General features: G+C 42.2%; 1 protein-coding gene across 2 annotated transcripts in view; it reads right to left on the bottom strand.

Annotated features, from left to right (window-relative positions):
* Positions 1 to 19,698, bottom strand: part of Heg1 (heart development protein with EGF like domains 1) — an 81,621-nt gene that overhangs the window by 5,910 nt on the left and 56,013 nt on the right. For both annotated transcript variants that reach the window (XR_002818242.1, XM_023702171.1), the window contains 4 exons: positions 17,263 to 17,305; positions 17,049 to 17,086; positions 4,229 to 4,316; positions 863 to 1,037 (listed from right to left, as the gene is read on the bottom strand). Coding sequence is in view for 1 of the 2 variants with exons in the window: in XM_023702171.1 (XP_023557939.1) it covers positions 863 to 1,037; positions 4,229 to 4,316; positions 17,049 to 17,086; positions 17,263 to 17,305 (344 nt within the window). In the remaining variant the exon portion in view is untranslated. The remainder of the gene's footprint in view (positions 1 to 862; positions 1,038 to 4,228; positions 4,317 to 17,048; positions 17,087 to 17,262; positions 17,306 to 19,698) is intronic.

Raw genomic sequence — 19,698 nt, 5'->3', positions numbered from 1 at the left:
AAAGCAAAGCCCTATGCAGAAATAGCAAATAAAACATTTTAACTAGAACTAACTTTGAACTTAAATTTTTCTTTTTATTTCTTCTTGTTCTTTCTCCAGGCTCAAATATTTCAAAGAACCCACTGAAGTAAATAACTCTTCGTTAGTACAACAAACCTGCCCTTCCCCCTGGAAGACTGACCCTCCTGGTTAATTCCCATAGCAACCAGAGGATCATGGTCTCTGTCACAAGGCTACTAGAGCCCTAAGCTCCTGGGGCAGTTTCATAGTCACTGCTATCAAAGAGCAGTCATCTGACATCTGTTTATTTTTTGGTTCAGATATCCCTGCCTGTGTTTGTTTTATGACTGGGACAGTGAGGGGGGCTAAAACCTAGCTTAAACTCAATGTGGACAGAAGATGCAGAGGCTCAAGGTATTCTCCTGCCTTCCCTCATCATGCAGTCCAGAGCTAACAGGACAAGGTGCTGAAGACCTGCTGACTGAGTCGTTTTCTTTCTACTTGTTGCCAACACCCAGTTTTGACACCTAATCACAGAAGGCAAAGTAAAGGAGGGCAGACAAGGGCTACAAAATGAAAGGATCAGGGTAACTATCACTAAACGTGGTCTCTACTCTCAGATTTCACTGTAGGAACTTAACAGCAGGTTCACGTGTATCACTAACAACACCCTAGAAGAGTAATGTGCTAACATGGAAATACCTTTCCTATTTCAGTACCAAGACTGCTAAACATTATGCAAATACGTCATAAGGAAACGGAATGTTAGGATATGTAAATCAGAGGCTGTGCCACGGTCCTCCTAGATCTTAACTGCCTGCCATGTTTCTGTCTCAAAGACTGCCCTGCCTCAGATACATACCGAGTAGTACACATCCGTCATCTGCAGGAGGTTTTTGGTGCTTCCATTCTCATGCATTTCAATAGCTTCTCGGCCCCACTCTTGGGAGCGAGGGTTCTTGGGGTACTCAGCATATGGGGACATTTGGAAATCTCCACTTTTAAAGATGAGTTTGCTTATGTCATTTTTATTCTTTCTGCAGAGCAAAAGATATTAAAAGATCCATGAATAATTTCTGTAAAGGAATGGTGTCTGTGAAAATATTAACTGTTGTTTTAGGACTGAAAGAGATCATTATAGTATCCTGTTAGCTGCCCACTGAAGAATGCCATTATGGTTCTTTTTAACATTTACCAAAAAAAGTAAAGATGTAATTAAGTACAAAAAGTCTCCCAACAGGGCTGGTGAGATGGCTCAGTGGTCTAAAGCACCTACTTAGAACAAGCTTAGCAAAGCACAGGGACCACGGTTCAATCCCCCAGCACCACATGCCAGCCAGCCCCGCCCCTGAGCTGGCCACACACACACACACACACACACACACACACACACACATAAATAAATTAAAAAAAAAAATGTCTCCCAACACCAAAGGGCCAGGTTATCAGAGGCAGGAAGGTCAGAGACAGCTGCAGTGGAGCTGTTAGACTCCTCCTGGGTACAGAGGTCACTGTGTCCTAGGGGTAGGTAGGAAAACAAGAATCGAGTCACAAGTGTACATAGTGCAGGATCCAGAAGGGGCTCAGTGACTCCCAACCAGACTGAGTGTCAGATTTTATGTGAGAAAAGTCTAGGATCCCCCAGTTTGCATGAATCAGGAACTCTGGGGACTGACTGAGCAATTCTGGCTCAGCAAACAGACCAAAGTTGTCCCCTGGGTCACTATTTGCTCCCAGCAAATCTTGGAGTAAAAGTCAGGCCTCTCACCCTCCAGCTAGTGCTTTTTCTACTACATGAAGGTACTTCATACATCATAAAAACTTCATACATCATAAAACTGGATGGTCTGTGGATGAAAAAGTTCCCATTTGTCAACTATCCATATTTTCATTTTATGTTGTGAGGTTTCACCATCTAGATACCATTGAGCTATGTGTTCTTCATCTATCCACTGAGTCCAGTATCAGAAATTCTAAGTTATATTTGCTTTGGGCAAGATCATCTGAAGTTTCTTCCATCTTCCTTCTTACCTATAAGTAAATTTTCTAGGGAAGGCACAGACTGTTACAGCGTCATAAAACCAAATTGAGCGCATGGCTTAGGTGTTGGCCCTCTGAGAAAGTTCAGAGCAGAACGGACTTGTCACACTTCTGTGGTGGGTGGGGTCTCCACTCTCAAAAACAATGACTTCCTTGTTCTCAACTCCTTTCCCTTCTCAGTAACTGAAGGTCACAGGCTCCTTCCCAAATGGCTAGTCCCCATGGTACACACAGAACATACTGTGAGTACAAGGCTTCGACCCCTAGAGCTCTCAGTCTTGCCCCTCTATGGTAACTCTTTTTAGTATCATATCCATGAGTTTATTTCAATTCATATGGTTCATCTTTTTTTATGTGTTTAGTACAGAGTCTACAGGGTCTCACTACACAGATCTAACTCGTAGTGATCCTCCTGTTTTCAGCCTCTCAAATGCTGGGATTACAGATGCACACCACCATGCTGTATCAGCACACCCTGGGAGCTGGGCCAGCATGGCACGCTGGGAATTGAACTCCAGTCCAGGTGCCTGCCTAAGCAGGCACTTTAGTTTGCGGAGCTATCTAGCTGGCCCTTTCATATAGTTCATCTTTGATGGCAATTTGGTAAATGACAGGCAATGGTTGTACCATAGGCCTGCATTCCTGAATGGCAGTTATGGCAAATTGTTCTCTGTGACCTTAATGGAGATGGAAGATATCTTAGAATGTTTTTACGTCAATGACAGAAAAGATAGTGTGCTATTTTGGTAGGTTCCCCCTATTATGTCCAGATAATTCTAGCCACTTATTGTATGAATAAGAGGTCATAATTTTTCTTTACTGAAGAGTTAGCCATGCAGAAGGAGGATCAAGTCCCCTGTCCCAGTAGGTTTGTTTGTTTTTGTGGTACCAGGGATGGAACTCAGGACCTTGCACTTGCCAGGCAGTCCCTTATAGTGCTGAGCTACCTCCCCGGGCCCCTGTCCCAGTAGGAATCAGTCCCACTGGCCAAGGTTACTGGTATCCCCACATTGCTGCTCTAACTTCTCCACTGCTACATTTCAGGAAAGCTCTTTCACCTTTATCTTCATCTTTCTGTATAATCTACATACCATTCAATCTACCCATTTCAACTGTTTTAGCATATTCATAGATGTCTGTCAATGAAACACAGCCAGCTTTAGAACAGTTTCACCATCCCCAAAAGAAACCTCATACTTTTTACAATCTCTTCCCAGTGCCTCCTCCCTTCCCCGCCCCTCCCCTATCCCCAGACAGCCATAATCTACTTCCCATCACTTTTAGACTTGCCTATTTTAGGCGACTCAGGTAAATGGAGGCATACTCAGTGGTCTTCTGTGACTGGCTTATTCCACTTAGTGTAATATTTTCCAGGTTCATGTCTGTGTCAGTTCTTCACTCCTTTTTTATCACTGAATAACATTCCATCATGTAGCTATATCACATTTTTTGTTTATAAATTCAACAAGTTGACATATAGGAGGATTTTTGAAATATATATATATATACATATATATACATATATATATATATAAATTTTTGTGTGGATACAGTACAGTATGTTTTCATTTATCTTGGGCACATACTTAGGACTGGAAGGGCAACATTTAACTATCTGACTTTTTCAAAGTGGCATCACCATTTTATATTCCTACTATCTGTGTGTAAGTGTTCTAATTTTTCAACATCCTCACCTCAAGTACTCTTTTGTTGAGACAGTGTCTCACTATGTAGTCTAGGCAGGCTTTGAGTTCATTACGTAGCCCAGGCTGGCCTTGAACTCTCAGTAATCCTCCTGCTCAACCTCCTGAGTGCTGGGATTATAGGTGTGCATCACCACCGCCAGCCCAAGTACTCTCCAGATGAATAAAAACTGACCCTTGTATAGCACAAGCAAAGACACAGAATTAGAATTTAAACCCTTATTACTAGGACCAGGGAGATAGTTCAGTGGTCTAAGCACCTGTCTGGCAAGTGCAAGGACCTGGGTTTGATCCCTGGTACTGCATGCTGTGCTGGCTTTGGGCCGAGCTGGCCACCAAAACCAGGTATGGTGGTGCACACCTGTAATCCCAGCCCTGCAGAGGCTGAGACAGGAGTACTACTATGAGTCTGAGCTGCATAGCAGGACCCTGTGCCAATTAATTAATTAATTAATTAATTAAAAAATTAAACTCTCATCACTTACCTGCAACAAGTGACAATCAGAGCAATGCCCAGGATAAGGAGAAGCCCACCTCCTGCTGCCGCAATGACCACAGTGATAAGCTGATAGGCTAAAGAAATTACACAAACAAGAGTGAGAGTTAGTGGGAGCTAATGAACGCACAGTGGACTGTCCTCTCTGGACCCACTGCAACCACCCTTTGGTCTTTGACAAGGGACTCACCAGCTTTCTCTACATTCTCTCTATATTGAGAAGTATTTCCCCAGTGACCCCTAAATTCTACCTGCATTCACGCCCTTGCGGACATTTTCACCAATCCATGATAAAGAGAGAAAAATAAAAGTGACTAATGAATTTTCTAATTAACTAATTAATTTGTTTCATTTTAATAGCAGTTTTGTAATGGAAAATTTTATCCTTATATTTTTCCTCTAACTTAAGATTTTTTTTTTTAATCATGTGCAAACTGTGCTTTAAGATATTGGATCTTCTTTTCTTTTTTTTTTAAGTAAGAGAAAACACAGCGTCTTTCCTTGGTCACTTATTACTCCTCGGTATTAACTGTTGCTTAATTTTTTGACTTGACAAGAGCAGATATAAAAATGCCAGATCTTACTTATAAAATAAGACGGTGGCAACTCTAAAGTAGATTCCTGGGGCCAAGGATATAGCTCAGTAACACAAGTGCCTGCCTGGCAAGCACAAAGTCCTGAGTTCGAGTCTCAGTACCCTCCAAAAAATAGAGTTTATAAGAAACGTTGTTGGTCAGTTACGTTCAGGATCCAGGAATCACTACTCAGCCATGTTAGAGACTGAGCAGGCTCCTCAATAATAATACTTTGAATTTAACTACAAAAAGAAGCAACGGTATGAGCAAGCACCTATCATATTTCATAAATAATACTAGAAGATTTTAATTAACTGGATTTTATACCTATTCTGGCAAAATTATTTTCAATAAACTCTACTAAATACTTACAATGATGTTCTGCTGTGGAAACAACAAAAATTATGTTCCTAGCTCAGAAGATCTAGGACAAAGGGCTACTAGCCAGATTTTCTTTTTCTTTTTTTGTATTTTTTAGTAGGGGTCTATAGAGTCAACAGGGTCTCACTATGCAGATCAGACTCATAGTGATCCACCTGTGTTCAGCTTCCCAAAGAGCTGGGATTATACGTGCGCACCAACCACGCCCAGCCTCAATCACTGGCTCAGGGCACCCCGGGGGTGGGGGCTGTACCACAGGTTGGGATTGAACCCTGGCTGCTGTGTCTGCTGAAGCAGGCACTTTAATTCACTGAGCTATTTGGCTGGCCCCAGATTTTCTACAGTAAATGTGCCTAGACCTGCTCTCTAGGCACCAGGGTGTTGTCCAAGGGTAAGGACAGAGCTCACGCTTTACCCTCAGTGGCCAAGTCCCCTTTTCCCAAAGCTTCCAATGACCAAGTGTGGTTTGGCAGGGAGCACTGTGAGCAGAATATGGGCCAAGGCAAGCTATGTAACCTTTTACCTAGCTTTATAGCACAGAAGCTGTAGGACTGTGAAAAACCACTAGTATTGCTACGTATAGAGAGAGAACAACACCAACACATGGAATAAATCATCTCTCTCCTCCTGGCATATGTATTCAGAAGATTCAACAAAAGTGAAGAAAAAAGACAAACTACTTGAACATATCTACCCCCACCCAACTACTGTCATCTCTTGTCTGGACAATGGCAACTGCCTCCCAACTCAACTGCCTGCACCCAGTCTTACCCACTCATCACTAAAATAAAATATGATCACGGCACTTCCCTGCTAAGAAAAATCCTCAGTGGCACCTTCTGTTTCTAGATAAAGGTCAAAATTGAGCTCCATTTTCTCTCCTCACTTCTAGCAAAATGAGCAAACATCTATTTTAAAAATGATGCTGGCGGGGCTGGTGAGATGGCTCAGTGGTCTAAAGCACCTACTTAGAACAAGCTTAGCAAAGCACAGGGACCACGGTTCAATCCCCCAGCACCACATGCCAGCCAGCCCCACCCCCTGCTGGGCTGAGCTGGCCACACACGGCCACACATGTGCACACACCCACACCCACACACACACATAAATAAATAAAAATAAAAATAAAAAAATGATGCTGGCAAGTGGCTGCAGCTTACCAGGTTCCTCTTTGCAACAAACACTTTTGTCTAAAAAGATACACAGCAGAGACTACTACTCCCCAAACTGCCTGTGGTCAAGGACCACCAGTTTTTGTTTGTTTTGGGTATCTTTTTACATAAAGAAAATAAAGTCCCATTTCTTCCTCTTATTTACATTGGTACAAACTATCATGGATTTCCTTTTCTCCTTTTGGAAGATCCAAACCCACACGTGTATTTGTACTAGCGTAGTCTGTGCTTTTCAAATTTCCCATCTGAATCACCCAAATGTCTTGCTAACACCAATTACAGAGCTTGCACCCCTGGAGCTTTGATTTAGTGGGTCTGAGTAAGGACTTAGAGGTTGGTTTCCAGCAAGTTTCCAGAGGATGACGATGTTGGGGACCTACCATTCAGGTTCACTCAAGCGTGCACTGATACATGGAGGGAAGACTCCTGGGATGAAAGCCAGGGGCCCTCCCAGCACCGAAGGCTGGGAGAGGACTCATTGGAATGTTCATTGGAGTTAGGCTTTCCTGTATTGCCCACATTTTACTTAGTTACACATACACACACAGGCGTGTGCACAGACGTACACTCATTTTGGCACTTTGTATAAATATACACACATGTATTTTAAAGGAGTAATTTGATATTTTGTGGCAGTCACATCACTAGAAATCTTCAGTATGTGCACAGACAGCATCACCCATGCATCTTTTCAGCTTTAGTATTGACTTTAGCTTTGGTATACTGTATAAATCAATGCCGAGTGTGATGGGTATTAGCTTCACAGGTGCTCTGAATGTTGAAAATGGGGCAGACCAAGCAGTAATCATTTTCAATTTATCTGTCCTATCCTTTCTGATCTGAAAAGATCATCCAGAATGAAGAACTTGGGATTCTCAGTCCTACTTCCTCTGTGACATTTGTTGACAGTTCAGTGTTTCTCAAGCCAGGACCCTTTCATCTTCACAGCTTGACGCTGTTAATCGTGGTTAGTATTTTCCATCAGACCAACCTACCCTGGGCCTTAGCCCTTCCTATAGACTGTTTATCTTTGCTTCTGTTTGGATGGAATTTACCGAACTGACTGCTTAGCCAACGTGCTTTGGGGAACCAGTTGCATCCTCCGAAGGGTGGGCATGCTTGTACATGTAACAGTGTCCCTGGCCACAGCTGATCAGCCTGGGGACAAACACACATCCGAACTGGATCAACCAGTTCCTTCCCAGGAACCCCAAGTAGGGGAGAAACTGAACCCTTTCTTTCAAAACAGCTGAACAAGTGACATTCAAGAGCTATTTGGCAACTCTTACTTTCCATCAAGTTGTGTGGAAGGACAGATGGCCAGGCACAAAGCAAAGGCTAGAGGGTGGATATGAAGGTGAAATTACACTATGACATCCCTGAAAAGAAAGCCCTGGCACTGCACTTCCCGAGCTCATTAGTAAGTGCGGTTAACTTTGCTTTTTATTTATTTATTTAAAGTTTTAAAAATATTTATTTATTTATGTATTCTATGCAGGTCAAAAAATAGTGATCCTCCTGTCTTATAGTGATCCTCCTATCTTATTCTCCCCAGCCCTGGGATTACAGGCTTGCACCACCATGCCTGGTTTTGGGGCTGGCCTGGTGTGCCCAGGGTTCTGGGGCCTGCATGGCCATGTGGTACCAGGGATTGAAGCCAGGAGGTAAATTTCTCATTCCCTCACCTATGTTTTGTTTGTTTGTTTTGAGACAGGTTTCACTGTGTAGCCCAAGCTGGCCTTGAACTCAAGAGTTAACCTCCTGCCTTCGCCTCTAGAGTGGTGGGGTTACAGTCACGTACTAACACACCAGGCATTGCCCATCTCTGTTTACAGCCTTCTTTTTTTTCTTGGAACTTTCTAAAATTTGCCATTTTAAATCTACAGGCTGTGTGGGTACGCCCAGTGCTCACTGGCCCCACAATAAAAGTTCCATGTGATTCTGTCACTTTTCCTGAAGTTTTAGCCCTTCCACCTCATCAACCAGTCCTTCCTAGGGGTAAGATCAGGCCCAGAAGCACCTGCCCCTCAGGAGCCATACTTCCCTTCCATTCTGACATGAAAGGGGGTCAGCTGAAACTGAAGAAGATGACCACTTTTAGCCGGGTGAGACTTCCAGTGGGATTCTGCGTAATTAATGGTCTCTCCTTCCTCCAAGGCAGTTTAGTGCTATTCTCCAGGATGTTTGTTTAAAGTGACTCCTGCCAACACACAGCATTTCCTCTGATCTGAATCTTTTTATAGCCTCATGCATTGACAGGTCAAACATAATTAAAAGATATTTTATACATCTGCCACCCAACTGTGGGTCAGGTTGGGAAAGTGTATAATGGCTGTAAGTGGAATGTTCTGGTTTCTCTGGAATGGGACCATTAAATGGGGAAAACCGGCTCTACATCCTTGCTGGCCATGCTGAAGGGCTGGTGGGGATGGTGTCTCCACTGAAGAAATCTAGTCTTTGGAAGGCAAGGATGGCCTTAGAAAAGACATGAGGCAAATAGGAAAGAAGAGTGCACAAAAATGTCTGTGGCTACAAAAAAAAAATAATCTGGGAAAATTATATGGGTTCTCTAATTATAAAGTGACAATAAACATAAAACAGACACATGGCTTCAAGGATGGGCATATAAAAAGGATTCATAAAAGGTAATTAGAGGGGAACAGTTTCATAAATTATAGCACAGGACATTACAGAACTATCAAAAGTGATTCTGTACAATTATGGAAATGAAAACATTCTGCATCTTACTAGGTTTAAAAACAGATCACAAAATAGCATATTCAGTGAGATCCAATTTCTTTAAAAAGACACACACACACACACACACACACACACACACTGGTTAAGTTGGATAATAGCAGGCTTTTCAAACTGTAAAACACATGCAGTTCTGCACTAACCAAATCCCTGGGTCTATTAAAATTCAAACTGTGACTCAGCGGGTCTGTGGTGAAGCAGCTGAAGCTCTGCGTTTCCAACCCACTCCTGGGCAATACTAATGCTGTCGGCCCCACAGGTCACGGATAGAAGCAAGGACGTAGAACAGGTGAGAAGGTCATTTACTCTACTTCTCTTTTTCCCTTATGTTATTTTCTAATTATTAGGGTTACAAAAGGAAAATTACAGGGCACACATCATTTTAGGCTATGCAAAATAACGTTTATCTTAGAAAGAGAAAAAGGTAAAGCAGCACAAAGTGCCAGGGGAGCTCTTATAAAACTACCTAACACTCAGGCAACAGAAGAGAACAGAAGGGCAAGAGACATGTCTGATAACAAATCTGTTAAAAAAAAAAATTCTGGACAAATGGTATAAGAGGAGAAAGCTGCTGGTATCTGAGGTATAAACAGAAAAGAAAGAAAAGAAAGCAGTGACAAGACAGGCACAGGCCTGGGCCACCCAGGCATGGGGGGCTCTGCTTTCACCTGGCTACTGAGGTTCGCACGTACTCAGGAACTAGACTTATGAGAAGGTGTGTTCCGCCTTGTTGAAGGACATTCTACAAAGAAGATCAAGAAGTGAAACATTGGTATAACTAGAAAGCTAAAAACAAATCTTTCAGAAGGGCAGGACACAGGCTACCCTACGCTTAGAATATATGCTGGAGGTGGATGACTGCTGGGAATGCAGGACTAAGGATTCTCATGAGTATGCACAGGGCTGGTAAAAGTTGGTCTCCCTCTCCTGCTGAACTGGAGGAAAGTGTGTGCCCCAAGCTGACTGCATCAAGAAGATGAAATTCTTGCCAGTGAAAAGCCCCGAGTCCCAGGCCAGGGAGGTATGTATTGTCTTTGGTGGCAGGTAGCTGCAGTAACAGGGAGGGTGGTTAGAGCTCTGATACGTGGCATAAAACTTTGAGTGATGAGTCACAGACTACCAAGGTGCTAGCATCATCGATGGGGATGAAAGTCACATTGTTTCCAACTCCTTAACCCATACCCAGGGGTGAGCCTAACTTCACAAAAGAAGGCAGGTGCCAAGGGTCTTGAGTTTGTGTGCTACTGAAGCACAGAAAATGCCTCTGCATAGAGTACTATAAGCAATATTTATCATTAAGAACATGAAGCTGTTTTGCATTAAAGTAAAAGAGGAATCAAAAGCTAAAAGTGCTAGCACACTTCAATGGTAAGCTGTCATTGCCAGTTAAAGGAAGGTGACTAGGAGTAAACAATGTTGACAAGCGCCTGCCCCCTACTGGACACAATGACGGTGACATGGGTAAATGGAGAGGAAAAGTGTCTCACGGATCACAGCAAAATTCTGGCTACTTCCAGGACACCACAAACATAATGGGATGACTTAACTTTTTCTTGACATAGAACTTTATAGGACAGTCAGTGGGCAGGGGCAGAGTAAGTACTATAGCGACCTCTGAGGGAATAAACCTCTCTGTGCCCTTAGAACACTCTGAAGGGACACAGGCAAGTCTGCACCCCAAGAAACCTCTGGAAAGCACAGACTTCTCCCAAACACACAAGTGGAAAGCCTTGGAATCCAGCTGAGAAACTGACTTGTTTAAAAACATGACTGTGTTAGTGACAGGAGCTGAGGTTACTCCTGCTCTCCTCTCCCTGACATCTCTGATTGACTTCTTCGGCCTCTACACTCTACAGACTACAGTCCCAGCCCTGTCAGGTTCCAGAAGCAACAGGGAACTCTACACAGGATACCAATAGAAGGAAGAAGGTATTCTTCCTGACAGAGTTGAGGAGGCGAAGCTAAAGACCCAATACCAACCTAGCAATAAAGCTTGGAGGCCCCGACTTGCTCACGAGGAGACCCCAAAAGGGCAAAAGTACTTTGACTTAGGAGACTACAACATGACCAAAGCCAAGATGAAGAATAAGCAATTGCCAAGTGAAGAACCAGAACTTGGTGACTGATGACCATATACCCTCTCCCCAAAATCTGCCCCAGAGAAAGTCCTCACTCATCACCAGTGAGCTTGCAGGGTAACCGGGGCTTCCTTGGCTCTGCTTCCTCAACCACTCGACTTTTCATGCCACAGGCAGGGATGGAGTCAGCACCTAAGTAGATTAGCTCAGCTTGCTAGCTAGGAAAGACTGATCTTATTGGGGGGGCTGTTAAGAGGGGCCTGTGGGATGAAGAGGGGCTTCAGAGGCATTTCTTCAGTTAAACTGAGACTGTTAACCCCTCACTGTAGCCTGGGTTGGGGCCTGTAAATAAGAAAAACTAGGGTTGGATAATGTTGAAAACTTACTGTCTTTTGTGAGGAACTCTCCTTTTGAAGAGTATGTTCAAAAATAGGCTGAACCTTGGGACTAAGATGGTAGGCTGACGTCGTGAGGCTAACCTGACAGCTGGGAAGGGTAAATTGAATGAGATGTGTTTTCAGTGCTTCTAAACATTTTGTCCCTTAGATTATGGCTTCACATTTTCATTATGGCAGGCTGACAGAATCCTCAAAGAAAACTGATGTGCTTGCCTTAACTATAGCACACGCATACACTTACCCCCTTCATTTACTGTATCTTACAGTTTGTCCTGTCTCCCAAATGATGTGAAGACTGGTGAACATTGTTCATGGAAAACAGGCATCTTCTCTCCCTTGTGCCCACCATATTGCTTTTGAAGGTTTTGTCGGGTAGTGCAAAGAGAGCAGGTTTAGGAGTCAAGATATCTGGCTTCTAGTTCTATTCGGTCTTGGTAACACCAATAATAATCTTGAGCAAGTCATTTAGCCTCTCTAGATTTCTGTTTCTTCATATTTAAAACAGAGTTAAATGTACATTAGATTGATTCTGATTGTAAACTCTTATACCTGCAAAAGCCTATGAATACTCCAGGGGCAAAGTACTCCAGAGGGAAGCCACATGAGGTCTGCATGGAGACAGAGGAAGTTTGGGACTTGAGGGCTATAAATTCAGGCAAAAAAAAAACCCTCACAGGTATCATGGTCTTAAGAACCAAGAAAAAAAAGTCTATTAAGAAGATAGACACAGAACCAGGTGGACACCCATACTCCCAAAAGTGAGATAGCTTAAAGCAGGAAGATCACAAGTTCAAGCTCCACCTAAGTAACTTAGCAAGACCTTGTCTCAAAATAAAATCACCCAGGGATGTAGCTTGGTGGCTGAGTATCCCTGGGTTTGATGCTCAATACCTCACCCCCATAAAGAAGTTAGTCATGGAAGCTTCCTGGCTCTGACCACACCCACTTTCCTGGTCTACATCTGGGCCTTGGCTGTCAAGAAGATCCACCTGAGGAGACATGCTTGGTCAAGGCCATGTGGTGACCCAGATTTCTGATGTAATCAAATGCCAGAGGTGTTGTTAGGGACAAAGAAAAGGGATAAAATCTGTGCTCCTTACCCCAAGAGACTTATTCTACTGCAGGGCTGGAGCAGCAGGTTCTTAGGCAGAAAGACTGAGAAAGTTGCCATCCTAAAGTCCAGTGGTTGAGGAAGCAGAGCCAGGGAAGCCCCGGTTACCCTGCAAAACTCAGCCAAATCCCGTCAGGATTTATCCTGAAACCCTGTACCACAGTTTGTAGATCCTTTGTCAGTGTCAGCCATGAGGATGAGTCACGGCCATTGCTTGACCAATTTGCTCTCTGTGAAAGCCTGAGAGAATGTTTTCTCACCATATGACTCTCCTTAGGCACACACTACATCATCGATCACTTTCCTCTGTGGCCCCATAATCTCCTTGATCAGAAAATATGGGACACAACTGAGTTACTGACCTTATAAGATACAAAAGTTACATTTGTTATATAGGTCTTGCTTTATCTTGGTCTTAGCCATCCAGCAGAAAAGTATAAAAATGAAGTATAGAAAGTAAAGCAATATTAATATGCTGAGCTGTAAAACGCTCAAGTCAACAACTTCTGACATTGCCAGTCTTATGGAAAACCCACTACTATTATGAACTACTGGACTATATCGGAATATTTTACTGAATTCACACACCTAAAATATTTAAATGACAATGGAATACCCTTCTCTGACAAAACTAAACAAGAAAGGGGGATACAAATGAACGACCATTTTGTGTCTGTATATTCAAAATAGTTAAGATAGATATACAGCTGCATTCTCTTAATTCAGCAAATAGAGATTTGTTCTAATAGTGTTTGTGGACAGGATATCATGTCTGCATCTTGTATAATGAATAACCACTAAGACAACACTATGCAATGTATTAATTATTGAAACTGCTAGTAATTGGCTCTGAAACTGTCTTATTGCTATTTCTCAATAAAATTATTTTTAAAAAAAATTGAGCTCAGCCGCCTAGCTTTTGCATGCTAATGTTAGGCAACAATGTAGCCTCATAGTGGTGGGAAAAAGCAATTGTGGTGACCAGAGTTTTCAATCTAGTAAATCTTACTGAATTCTTTCTATTAGTTATGACAAAGAGGGCTGGGGTAAAACCTAACTGTTAAAGAGAACAAGATTCTCTAATCTTTCCTTGCCCTTTGACCTCACAAATTCTGACATGCCAACCACTTGGCCCAGTGAGAATGCCTGACAGGCTTGCTGATGTGGATGTGGAGCGATCGATGACTGTCATTCATTTTTCAAACTGTCATTCCAACTTGATGGGACAAAGATGGGAGGAAGGGATGGAGACAGCAGAACCCTTGGAATCTCTGGCCCCCAGCTCCTTGAATATCCCTTGTAATTTATATAATTTTAGTGTTTTTTGCTCCATTTCTCCACGGTGTCATCTTTAATCCACATATGAAAGGGAAAATGCTGAACATCATTACACAGTTTCAACTGTCTCATATATAACATGACATAATTTATATATAAATAGATAAAATTTTGTATGTTTTCTTCATCTTTGATCTCTAATGCTGCACTTTTTTCTTTTTGTCTGCACTGCTTTTATGGCTCAGTTGGAGTCTTCAAGACTGATGTTTACAGTAAGGGAGGTTATCAGGAAGAAATTGAAGAAATGGAAAACCAGACAAACTGCCAAGCTCTTTTTCTCTACCTGGCCATCTTCAAGGCTAAGGAAACAAAGAGGCCATGATCATCTGTATTTGCCAACTGTATCTATCCCACACAGTACAGTACATAGCTTCCTTAGCAAGGAAGGCTAATTTGAAGATCCAAATGGAAATTGCTTTTATTAAATCTCGGTTACTCAATATATGTGTGATTTGGCCCTGGTCCACCCACATTCACTGCCTCAGTGTCCCCTTCAGTGAGCAGCTGCAGCCACACCTCTCAAACCAAACCTACTCCAAGATGGGCACCTTCCTCTCTGGGAAACCTCCAGTTACTGTGATCTAATTCTGTACTTTCAAAGATTGTTTGTGTTTATTTCCCATTTCCCATAAGTGTCCCCAAAAAGGCAAAAACAAACCAAAACAGCTGAAACATAAAACACCTTTTCTGTTTATGGACAGCAAAAGTCTGAAAAATCAAACAACAAAAAACAACATCAGTGGACTAGAGCGCAGTGGCTGGGGTTCTATCCCCAGTGTGCCATGCAAGCCTCACCCCTGGGGCGCACTGAGACAGCGATTCGGACCAGGCGTGGTGGCGTGCACCTGTAATCCCAGCACTTGGGAGTCTGAAAACAGGAGGATCACACAAGTCCGATCTATGTAGTGAGACCCTGTAGACCCTGTACTAAATACATTAAAATGAAAACAAAAACTGTGACTGTGCTGAGAATCAAGCCTAGGGCCTTGAGCATGCTAAGTGCATGCTCTACCACTGAGATGCTCCTTCAACCAAAATGAATTCTGGAAAAGAACATGTACAGCTATCAGATTGCTTTACCTAAGCCAAATCCTCCCAAATGGAAGCCTATCTTTTTAAGCAGACACTCAAGAATATTGACCAGACTTTTAAAAATCTAAAATATGACAATTTCCTCTTTAATAATCTGAGCATTTTGCATTCCATTCCATGTAGGACTGACTGAAGCCCATCATAAGTATCTGCATTGTATGGCTTTATGTTACCATAGGATCTTCAGAGACCACTAAAGAGTATCTAGTTATTCACTATCTTTTCTAAGGGGACATTAATTCTGTAAAGGCCTCTTTATCCGCAGGCTCTAGATAAATTTGTTTCTAGAAGTGCTTCCCTAGTCCTTCTCTCAGGCTCTCTACTGTAACTTCTTCATAGTGCGTGGTCAAGATGAACCAGATGACCAAAGTTAGCGGGAGCCCTAGCTGGACCTGCAGTCTCTAGGCTCTGGTCCGAGAGTGGCTCCATGCTGAGCACACTAAACAAGTTTGTCAGCTTTGTACCCAATATTGAATTTGTTCTATTTTATTTTTCATTTATGCTCAAATTTCAGTAATGAATTTGCTAACAACCATCATAAAGCTTATTAGCTTATTAGCTTCATGAATAAAGAAAATACCACTGAGGAATTAAAAAGAGAAGTACAGCACTACAGAATAGGAACTGGGGCCTTCACACACATTAAATAAAATCATATAACTTTTAATCTAGTAAACATAGAATATAGATAATTAGCACATTTATCTGTAGAGCAAAGGGCATATTTATCTGCAGAATGAGGGGCAAAACAATCCTAAAATAAAGTCTTGATTATTATTATTTCTATTACAGCCTACTACATCTTATATTTCAAAATTTCTTTCATTATTTTGAAGATAATATCTAATGTCTCAACACATGTACAAAATAGTCAGTGCAAGTGATCTTAAATGAATCATGGCTGGCCAGAACAGCTCAACAGACTATAGTGCCTGCTTAGGCAGGGTGCAGTGGCCTGGGTTTGATCCCCAGCTTGCCATGCCAACTCTGCCCCCGGGGTACGCCGAGATGGCAATTAAGACTGGGTGTGGTGGTGCACACCTATAATCCCAGTACTTGGGAGGCTGAAAATAGAAGAATCACTACCAGTCCGATCTGTGTAGTGAGACCTTGTAAACCCTGTTCTAAAATACATAAAAATCAATCAATCAATCAATCAATCAATCAATCAATCACAACTGCTATTCTCAAAGAACTGAAGTAGGTATGAAACACTGCATTTTCCACTGCTTTGTGCCCCACCCTTGGCCTTGGGGGCACAGACCTCAGTTTAAAGCAGGTGGCTTCCAAATCTGCCTGTAGTTCCAAGACCAGGGTGGCACTGTGCTGAGGGCCACATTGACCCCAGGCTCTTCCCCACTACAGCTGAGTTGCTTTCGTTAATTAGATGGCTTCCCTGGCACTAAGCCTCTTGCCAGCTCCTGACAGCTACTATTCAAGCCTACACTCCTCATGCCAGAGATCAAACAGTCCAGTCCCTGTGTACTTTGCCAACCAAGTCCTTCACTTTGTGCCTTTTTCTATTTCGATTCTCTAGCCACACCCCTGACAAACTGTCTCAGAACAACTGAGGCATACTGCTGCCCCAAGGCCTTCAAGTGGTTCCCCCTGCCTCATATGTCAAACTTCCCTCCAATTCCTTCCTTTCAGCAATACTCCTTTGGGAGTGGTCTCAGCCTCCCTGCCTCCTATCCTGCCTGATTCCCTAGTGACATTCAGCACCGTCCATGGTCAGGGCTATTTAGGAATGTTTACTCCCCTTCCAAGACCCCAAGGCCTCGACAGTGCCAGGCAAGTCTGCTTTCCCCATGACACTCAGCACAACACCTAAGAAGACAGTGGATTTCAAGTGATGGAAATGGGCCAGGGCCCTGCCCAAGCACTACTCTCCACTTGTGCATACGTACGATTTCCACAGTTGAGACCACCGAGGCCAAAGGGACAACTGCAAGTCAACAGAGAAAAATAATTAGTTTCAAATCTCAAATGAAGTGACAAAGGCAATTTACCTGAGTAATTTTTTTATTTAGGATAGTTCTTCATTATGAAAGACTTCATTTTAGGATAGTTTTACAGTACAAATTGTAACATCTTCAACGGAATAAATGAACATTGACCTACCTCATACAAGTTTCATTTTCCAGTCTATATCCATCTTCACAAGCTGAAAGAAGAAAAGGAAAATCCATTAATGTGGTTTTTTTTTTTTTTTTTTGTGGAACTGGGGATTGAACTCAGGCCCTTGCACTTGCCAGGGAAGTGCTTATTCACTGAGCTATCTCCCCGGCAAAATCCATTAATGTTAATCTCCCATAGGTCAACTTACATTACTTAAATGCTACCCATTCACTGTCTGAAAGAATATTCTAGAACCAGAAGAATGCAGATAACCTTAAAATTATCTATAACCTACCTAAACACGGTTATCAATTCAACTCTTAACCTTGTTAAGAAACTTTTCTTAATGTATTTGTGGCTCTCAGTTCCCCATCTGTAAAAAGGAGGTAACAACAATAACAAAATCAGGGGACAACCCGCTCGGGCCCCCCTCCTGTACCTCTCTTGGACAGAAGCTTTCGTTCCCCCACTAAATCCATTCTGCTAAAAACAAAAACAAAAACAAACAAACAAAAAAACCCGCTTTACAGTATCCTAAAGGAAATGAAATAAAATGAAGCATGTAAATGGTTCAGCATAGGCCTGACATATATCAACCACTACATAAATGTCTGTAGTTGTAATGATCAACAAATGCAATTCTTTTTGGAAGTTCTCGATAGATCAAAAATGTCTCCACTGGGCATGGTGGAACATGTGTAATTCCAGCACCCTGGGAGGCTGACATAGGAGGATATGAAATTTGAACCTGGTTCAGACAACTTAGACTGTTTCAAAAATAAAAAATGGGGGACCTAGATCAGCAGCACAGTGCCTATCTGGCAAGCATGAGGTCCTGAGTTTGATTCCCAGTACCAAAAAAGACAATAGAAAAAAAAAAGTTCCTTTAAAAATAAATAGATTAAATAAATAAATAAATAAATAAATAAATAAATAAATAAATGGGCTGGAATGTAGCTTAGTGCAAAGGTTCAATTCCTGGTACCACCAAAAAAAAAAAAAAAAAAAAAAAACTTCTCTGGAATATCCTTTTATATGCACAAGGACAAATCTTTAAATCTCTCACTATCTCTGATGTACATCAAACTTTTAGTCTGACATTGGTCTTAGTAGCCTGTTTCCATGAGGTAGAAGTTATAGGTAATACCTTCTGAGACATGATTCTGGTGGTACTTAGCATTTTATAAGAAAATTTTCACTTTATAATCTGAAAAGAATCCTAGACATATCTAGATGTGTCCTAATTGACGCTTGGCTCACAAACAGCTTTGAATGCTCTGGGTGTAATCCTGGATGACTGCTTCACTGAAGAGGCCGAGATCCAGCTCTTCCCCTGTATCACCAGTTCCCAAGTATATCTCATTACGGGAATACTTTCAATACTGCAATAATTCAACAGGACACCATGAGCTGTAAGGAGCTGCAATGCATGCTTGGATGAAAGCAGATAGTGAAAAAATGACCTTGCAGACAAATTCTTTTGATGCAAAAGATGATTAAAAAATGGATTCATGATTAATGCATGGTATGCATTGCATAAAAGCTTACAGATGAAGAAAGGTACGAAGTGCTAAGGATGCCAGCCCTGAACAGGAGGGAGACACACTAACGCTGAGGTGTAGGATGCAGGATACATGGTAAGGGGTGAGATGGGGGAGCAGTGTGTAAGCCCTGATGATCCCTCTGCTACAGCACTGTGCGTGACACTACTAACTCTGTGGATGTGTTTAATATCTTTTCCTCCTACTTTTCTTATTTGTTTTGTTTTTTTGGTGGAACCAAGGATTGAACTCAGGCCCTTGCACTTGCCAGGCAAGCACTTATTCTACTGAGCACTTATTCCCTTGTCTTCCTTCTACTTTTCTATTGTGAGAGGTTAAATGTTTCTGGCACCTATTTTATTTCCTAAATCATTTAGCATCACTAAAGTTTTGTGGAACACAGTTTGGAAAACACTATACCAAATGAGCTGTCATTTGAGCTGGAGCATGGTGGTACATGCTTATCAGCCCAGCACCTGAGGCAGGAGGACCTCGGATTAGAGTCCAGCCTGGGCAATTTACTGAATTAGCAAATCTTGTCTCAAAATTAAAAAATAATAATAATACATAAGTAACTACATAATAATCTCATGGTAGATTATTAATGAGCCATGAACCTGGGCTGCACTGCTAGGGTTTCACAGAATCACTTTTCCCAAGCTACATTCTCTTATTCTGAAGGGTATTTCTTTTGTAAGAAGTAGTTACAGAAAATCCTTATGGCATTTATTACAGGGTGTCATGGGCCACACTGCCACAGTACCACTCCATAACCTGTTAGTGAGGATGCCCAGAGAAATTTCTCTTGGGATCCTCTGCTTTGGAAGATGGAGATGCTCCCAGACCAAGGTACTTTATTTTATGGAATTTGGCTCTTTTTAAGAATTAGTTTCCCCTT

This window comes from Octodon degus, unplaced genomic scaffold (genome assembly GCF_000260255.1).
Source record: "Octodon degus isolate 3935 unplaced genomic scaffold, OctDeg1.0 scaffold00147, whole genome shotgun sequence".
In the NCBI taxonomy this organism is placed as follows: Eukaryota; Metazoa; Chordata; class Mammalia; order Rodentia; family Octodontidae; genus Octodon; species Octodon degus.
Note: the sequence above shows the minus strand (reverse complement) of the source record. Positions and strands in the feature narration are given on the sequence as shown.